Raw genomic sequence first — 7,612 nt, forward strand, 5'->3', positions numbered from 1 at the left:
TTTAGCTAATCTCCCCACCACTCACAGCTTCTTTTTGAATACATATACCCACTTTGTCCCCCTTGTCAAGCTCCTTCTTAAATAGAGCAGCAGAAGCATGGAAATGGGTCAGCTGTTGAGTCCCCCCAAGAAATTCCAGCTTCCCACCCCTAAGCTCCTGCAGGCCAGGAGCCATGGAGAACAGCTCAGCTGCACACGCTGAGTGGACGGAAAGCAGGCCCAACAGTGTTGGAGGTGATTCCAACAGAAGCTCAGGCCCACCAAGCCCCTCTGGCTCAAATCAGAGATGGTCAATCAAAGGTGGTGGGGTTCCCAGAAGAACTAACATATGTTGGAAATCTATTGCCCACTGTATAACCTGCCCTGGTTACTGAGCTAAGCATAGCCTCCTTTATCTCTATAAAGGATACAGAACACAGTTGTGAGAGGTGTGTATAATCCCCATTCTACAGAGGAGGAAATGGAAGTTTGGAGTTAAGATGCCCATGTTGAGAAGGTAGCCCTGCTGGTGAGTGGCAGGACCAGAATTCTAACTGAGATCCACCTGTTGCGAAGGTTGTCTTTATGCTGAGCATCTCTGTTTATGACAGTTACTCTCCCATTCCCCACACCCCAGCTCTTTTAGCCATCCCTGATATGGTGTGCTTCCTTTCTTTATGCAAACTCAAATCTCCTCCTTTATCTACTCAGATAAATATATCCTTTTTCTTCACCAAGCCCAGCTAAAGTTCAGCTCACTATTAAGATATTGGTAGAAAAAAAAAAAAAAAAGATATTGGTAGTACTTAGCTTCTAATAAACAGCATGCCCAGATTCACCCAGTATCTAAGTATATGGGCTACGCTAGTGTAGCAGGGAGTGGGGAAGTGATTGCAGGTGCCCCAAGTGGGGCATTTCAGAACTCCACACTGAAGAAGAGAAAGTGTGGTTTGAACAGAGTATAGCTTATAATTGTTTCAACTTTTTGGGTCATCATGAAAGTGAAAGTGAAGTTGCTCAGTCATGTCCAACTCTCTGTGACCCCATGGACTGCAGTCTGCCAGGCTCCTCTGTCCATGGGATTCTCCAGGCAAGAATACTGGAGTGGGTTGCCATTTCCTTCTCCAGGGGATCTTCCTGACCCAGGGATCAAACCTGGGTCTCCCACATTGCAGGCAGATTCTTTACCATCTGAGCCACCAGGGAATCATCATAATGTATTATAAAATTTCAAACATTCAGAAGATAGCATGAAATTGCAATATTTACCAAAAGTGGGCATGAGTTTTTTAAAAGATTGCAAAACACTGGTCTATGCTCTTAGGGGAATTTAGAGATTTTTTTCCCACACTCTTCTAAAGTTTTCTTCATACACTTACCATATCCCCCTTCACTGGACTGCAAACATCTCGGAAGGGAGCAATTGACTGTGACTTCTTTCTCCTTTGTGTCCACTGCCCCCTCAACCCCGGCCCCGGCCCAGTCTTCACCCAGTGGACATTCTATAAACAGGTCACCCAGTCTATTGTCTGACATGGTTTGTTTTCATTCTACCCGACCTAAATAAAGGACTGAAGGATCTGGGCTGCTTTTCAAACAAAAACAGGTGATCTGAAGGAAAGGAGAGGAGATCAATGGAAGAGAAGACAGCACAAGAAAATGTCACTAACTGGAACCCGCCATCTCGGGAGAGCTGGGCTAGAATTTAACCTTTTGAACTCTTTACTGAAAAATTATTCTCTTAGTTAATTCACAGCAGTGGCAGAACTGTTCTGGAACATTTAATCTTCCTAAGAAAACAAACCAGTGCCAAGCCCCCTAAAGCACATCAAAAAGAAAGGAGTGCTGTTTAAGAGCCTACTGTGTGCAAGGTTCTCGTCCCATATTATTTCAGAATCAATGCAATTCAAGCAACCAGTTAGTTGTTCTTACCTCCTGTATTCCTCAAAGCAAGATTTCCTTGTAGGCAGTACCTTGATTGTCTAATTCTAGATACTGCCTAGATCTGAAAGTTTAAGGAACTGATTTCAGCTGAAACTAGCCATCCCTCCCAGTTGCTGGGGTTTTCCAGAAATACTGTGCCTCGGAACAAAGTGTATTTCCTTAGATGATAAACTTCTGTGTGTGTTTCGTGGGGGTGGGGTGGGGTGGGAGGGAAGCTGCAAAGGTTGAAAGGAAAAAAACAGGTCTTTGGGGAAAGGAACTGGAGTGATTCAGGCTGTCAAAACGAGACTTCTAACTCCACACTGTGGAACGCTGTGAATGCTTGAGTCTTCCACGCCGAGTCTCTGTTGCCCAGCTTTTTCCAGACTCCAATCACAGCCCCTCAAAGGAAACTGAGTTTGAGTGTTTAAGCTTGGATTCAGCCCCTCATTCAAGGAAAAATGACCAGAAGTGTCATTTCAATATCCACCTCCCATCAGAGACAGACTGGTCCTGGAAGAGAAAGCATCATGGAGGTTTATTCAGAACCACGGAAAGGTAGATCCGGAAGAGTCATGTGGTTATGTCGCTAACGCAGAAAGTAAGGTGGCTCTTCCGAGGTTAACACAGCCCCATCAGGGTGGACATCGGGGCAGACCCCGGCCAGGACTCAGGTGCCCTGCCGCCAATTCCTCTTCGGAAGTACGCAGCAGACTCACTCGTCAGCGCGCACGCACACACACGCACATCAGCACGCCCACGTCCACACAACGACGCGGACACTGAAACAAACCCAGTCGGGTCAAGTGGACCGCAGACAAACCCACCTCTGCGGCCCCCCTCCAGCGCCGGGTGCAGGGAGCGCCGCGGGCCGGCAGAGGGCGCGCCGCCCCCAGGGAGCCGAGCGGCGGCCGCGCGGAGCCGGGCGGGCGAGGGGAGCCCCTGAAGCCGGACGCGCCCCTCCAGCTCGGCCACTCAGGGTGCAGGCCCGGCCGAGGGGACGGGGAGGGTGAGGAGCCGACCCCCCTTGAGGGCCCGGGGAACACACGGGCCGGAGGCTTCCTAGGAATTGCATCACGCTGCGCAACGCTGCAGCTCCTGGAGTCCTCCGGCGCAAAGTGTGTGTGTGTGTGTGTCTGTGTGTGAGTGTGTGTGTGTGTGTGTGTGTGTGTGTGTGTGTGTCTGTGCGCGCGCGTTGGGGGGAGGGGGAGGGGACTTAGCCCGAGCCCGGGAGAGAAGAAGAAGGCGAGACGCGCCCGGGGAAAAAGCTCCCTGCACATGGAGACATTCCTTGCACCGAACTGCACCGAGAAGCGAGCCCCCAGCACCGCCCCGCAGCTCCCCTCCCGGGGCAGAATACCCAGCTAGTGAGGCTCTTCCCACCCCCGCCTCGACCACCCCCCAAAACCGGCCCTGCACCCTCCAGCCCGGCTCCAGCGCAGCCGCGAGCCTTCCCCGGGACTGGCCCTGGCGGGGCGCCTAGAGCCCCAGTTGCATTGCTCCAGGAGAAAGGAGGGGGGCGGTGCATTTTGCCGGAGGAGGAGAAGGGGGGTGGGTGGTGGGGGAGAGAGAAAATTGCGCGGAGACCTGCCAAGCGCCACCGCCGCCGCCGCCGCCGCCTGTGAGCTCCGGCGGGCAGCCGGGCTGTCGGCTTCCCGGGGCATCTGGGTCCGGCGGGGCACAGCCCGGGCGCTTTCGAAGCCGCCGCCGCCGCCTCCGCGGCGAGTGCAGGCGGCTTCCCCCGGAGCCTGTGCGGCTCCGGCTCCTCGGGGGTGGAGAAGTGGGGGGTGGGGTTGTTGTTTGGGGGGAAGAAGGGGGAGGGGGCAACGCCGAGAGAGTCAGTGGTTTCCATGGTGATGGAGCTGAAAGTGCAGGAAATTTAAAGGCTTGGACCCTGCGAGACAGACAAACCGGTGCCAACGTGCGCGGACGCCGCCGCCGCCGCCGCCGCCGCCGCCGCTGGAGTCCGCCGGGCAGAGCCGGCCGCCGAGCCCCGAGCGGGCGGAGGGAAGTGCCCCGAGGACCGGCCCGAGTCGCGGCGCTGCCCCGAGCGGCCGGACGCCGAGCCGCGGGAGAAGGAGGCGGGGAGAGCGGCCCGTCCACGCGCCCCGCGCCGCCGCCGGCCCGGGAAGGCAGCGAGCAGCCGGCGCCTCCCGCGCCCGCGGTCGCCCTGGAGTGGTTTCGGATGCCCCGCCGCGGCCGCCTGCCCGCGTAGAGCAGGGAGGAGAGTGGCGGCCCGCTTGCGCGCCTCCTTTCCGCCCGGGTGGGAGCCGGCGCCGCGCGAAGGGCTCTGCGGGCGACTCATGCTGCCGGCCCTGCGCCTGCCCAGCCTCGGGTGAGCCGCCTCCGGAGAGACGGGGGAGCGCGGCGGCGCCGCGGGCTCGGCGTGCTCTCCTCCGGGGACGCGGGACGAAGCAGCAGCCCCGGGCGCGCGCCGGAGGCATGGAGCGCTGCCCCAGTCTGGGGGTCACCCTCTACGCCCTGGTGGTGGTCCTGGGGCTGCGGGTGGCACCGGCCGGCGGCCAGCACTATCTCCACATCCGCCCGGCTCCCAGCGACAACCTGCCTCTGGTGGACCTCATCGAACACCCGGACCCTATCTTTGACCCCAAGGAGAAGGATCTGAACGAGACGCTGCTGCGCTCGCTGCTCGGGGGCCACTACGACCCGGGTTTCATGGCCACCTCGCCCCCCGAGGACCGGCCGGGCGGGGGCGGGGTGGCGGCCGGGGGCGCCGAGGACCTGGCCGAGCTGGACCAGCTGCTGCGGCAGCGGCCGTCGGGGGCCATGCCGAGCGAGATCAAAGCCCTGGAGTTCTCCGAGGGCTTGGCCCCGGGCAAGAAGCAGCGCCTGAGCAAGAAGCTGCGGAGGAAGTTACAGATGTGGCTGTGGTCGCAGACCTTCTGCCCGGTGCTGTACGCGTGGAACGACCTGGGCAGCCGCTTCTGGCCGCGCTACGTGAAGGTGGGCAGCTGCTTCAGCAAGCGCTCGTGTTCGGTGCCCGAGGGCATGGTGTGCAAGCCGTCCAAGTCCGTGCACCTCACGGTGCTGCGGTGGCGCTGTCAGCGGCGCGGGGGCCAGCGCTGCGGCTGGATTCCCATCCAGTACCCCATCATTTCCGAGTGCAAGTGCTCATGCTAGAACTCAGGGCCCCCCGCCCGCACCCGGACACTTGATCGATCCCCACCGACGCCCCCCGCACGGTCCACCACCCTCTCGCGAGGGGATTCAATGAACTTTTTTTTTTTTTTTTTTTTTGCTACAGAGACCTAGCTTTCTGGTTCATGTAATGCACTGTTTAACTGTGTAGGAATGTATATCTGTGTGTATATACGGTCCCAGTTTTAATTTACTTATTAAAAGGTCAGTATTATACGTTAAAAGTTACCGGCTTCTACTGTATTTTTAAAAAATTTTTAAGCAAAAGGAAAAAACGAACAGAGAAAAGAGAGACTTATTCTGGTTGTTGCTAATAATGTTAACCTGCTATTTATATTACAGTGCCCTTCGCATGGCGAAGCAGGGATGGGGGGGAAAGTTATTTTTTCTTAAAGTACAAAGAGAGGGGAGAACTTTTGTAGAGGGACTTTTAAAAAGCTATTTTCCATTCTTCGGAAAGTGTTTTGGTTTTCCTTGGACCTCGAAGAAGCTATAGAGTTCAATGTTATTTTACAGTTATTGTAAATATAGAGAACAAATGGAATGACTAATCATTGTAAATTAAGAGTATCTGCTATTTATTCTTTATAATATCCCGTGTAGTAAATGAGAAAGAAGTGCAGAGCAGGATTAAAGAAAACCACTAAAACCGACTGCGCTCCACACTGCGATTCTCTGTGTTGGTGATTGATGGGGGGTTGGGGTTGGGGGGGCGGGTAGGGGGCGCCGCTGTGCTTACTCTGCTTGTTGGGAGAAGGGGCTCATCCCTTCTTCTGGGGTGATGGAAGTGACCGTCCAGTTTTTCATTGGGGGGGGGGGCTATTCTCAAACTCCTCACTTGAGCATCACGTGGCCTCCGCCCAGTCTCCCAGCCTTTTCTCCCTATGTCACCAAAGCTCGGGCCCATCGTGACCTCGACACCCAGCCGGCCCCCTGGAGCTGACCCCAGGCTGGGCCGAGGGGCGGGGGTGGGGGGGGAGGGTGGGCGGCTGCTTTGTCCTGCCTGACAGGCCCTTCACAATGGGGACACGTGTCTTTCACACCTACCCTGGGGGCGGAGTGCCGCTGAAACTTGACCCCCGAGGAATGGGGGGGGGGGGGGAGGAGGGAGATCAGAGCGCGCCCACCCAGATCCCGCCACCCCTCCCGCTTCGCACACACACACCCCCCCAACAACCCGCCCGCGTTAACCCTTTGCACTCCCGGAAGCTATGGGGAGGCGATCCCTTGGAATCGACACTCACAGCCTCCAGGGTCCTGCAGGTCTGAGGCCCCGAAATCCAGGCCCTCGGCCAGAATTGCTGGGAATAGCTGGGAGATTTGACACTCACCTCCTCCTCCCTTCCCTGAGACCTAAGGAGGGCTCAGAGGAGTCCGAATTTGGGTGAAAAAACGTCACCCCCGGGGATCTACAGCTGGGCACCGGGCGTGACCCCCTCTGGACACTTAACTCCACGTGGGGGTGGGAGAGGGGGGCGAAATCGGAGTCAGATCTTTGAGCGTGTGGGTTCCATAAGGGGTAACAGACCTGTGACCTCTTAAAGCGACGTGCAAAACATGCCCCCCACCCCACCCCTCGAGAAGCCAGCGTCCCGAGGCCGGCTCGGGACTCGCGCGCATCCCTGCGCCTCAGCCCGCGGTGGCGCCCATCCGCGCCGCTCCACGTGGGCCGGCTTCCTGACACCGCTCAGCACTCCTTTTATTTATCTTGGACTCCGAAGTCGCTCTCCTGTGCTCCCTCCCCACCCCCTGGCCACCTCCCCGCGCCTCCCTCCCGGCGTCCCGCCCCCCAGGCCGGAGTCCCGGGGAATCTATGCTAATTATTTCAAACCTGCGCTGGTCCCCGGCGCAGCCGCCGAGCCCCCGGCCCCGCCCGCCCCGTCCCTCCAGCCGGGCGCTTTCTTCCCTCCCGACGCAGCCTCTGTGGCTCCTAGTTTCAATAGCCTGGCTCGGGAGCCGGACCCCCTCCCCGGCGCTGCCTCCGTCAGCCGTGGGACAGACGTTAGGGTATTCATTAACCGAGAGCAGAGGAATAACGGCATTATTCCCCCCAGAGAGGGCACCCTGCCCCCGCGACTATCTGAGGCTTCATTGTAAAAGGATTAAAAGTTAAAGACCTCCATCTTATGATTCTTTCATTTAATCTTCCTGGCGCCTGGGAGACATGCTCGATGGATGATGGCTTTTAAAATATTCCTAATGTCGGCTACCTTAAGACTCCAAGCCCGGCAAACAAACGTAATTTATTTCCAGAAGAAAGGGGATATTGAGATGTTTAAGTTTATGAACCGCCGTCCCCATGTATATTTGTTAAGTTCTGACAAATACCCAAATAATGTTAAAATCAGCCATTCATCACTTATGAATTTATGCAAAACTTTCTGTGCCCCGGGCCAATATTTTTTTAGACAGAATCTCTCTTGCACAGGGCGGGGGTGGTGGGGCGGGGGGGAAGGGGAGGGGGCTTACTGGGCGGGGGGAGCCGAAAGCAAGAATTTTCATGCCTGGTAAACACGCGAATTATGCGAAGAGAGTTATTCCCAGCTGGGCG

At 56.8% G+C, this 7,612-nt stretch overlaps 1 protein-coding gene across 1 annotated transcript; it reads left to right on the forward strand.

Moving 5' to 3' along the window:
• Positions 1-3,736: 3,736 nt before the first annotated feature.
• On the forward strand, positions 3,737-5,714 carry NOG (noggin). The gene has a single exon (XM_043902730.1). The coding sequence runs from the start codon at positions 4,345-4,347 to the stop codon at positions 5,041-5,043; it is 699 nt and encodes a 232-aa protein (XP_043758665.1). The 5' UTR covers positions 3,737-4,344; the 3' UTR covers positions 5,044-5,714.
• The last annotated feature ends 1,898 nt before the right edge of the window (positions 5,715-7,612 follow it).

The sequence above is a fragment of the Cervus elaphus genome, chromosome 5, assembly GCF_910594005.1.
Source record: "Cervus elaphus chromosome 5, mCerEla1.1, whole genome shotgun sequence".
Lineage (NCBI taxonomy): Eukaryota > Metazoa > Chordata > Mammalia > Artiodactyla > Cervidae > Cervus > Cervus elaphus.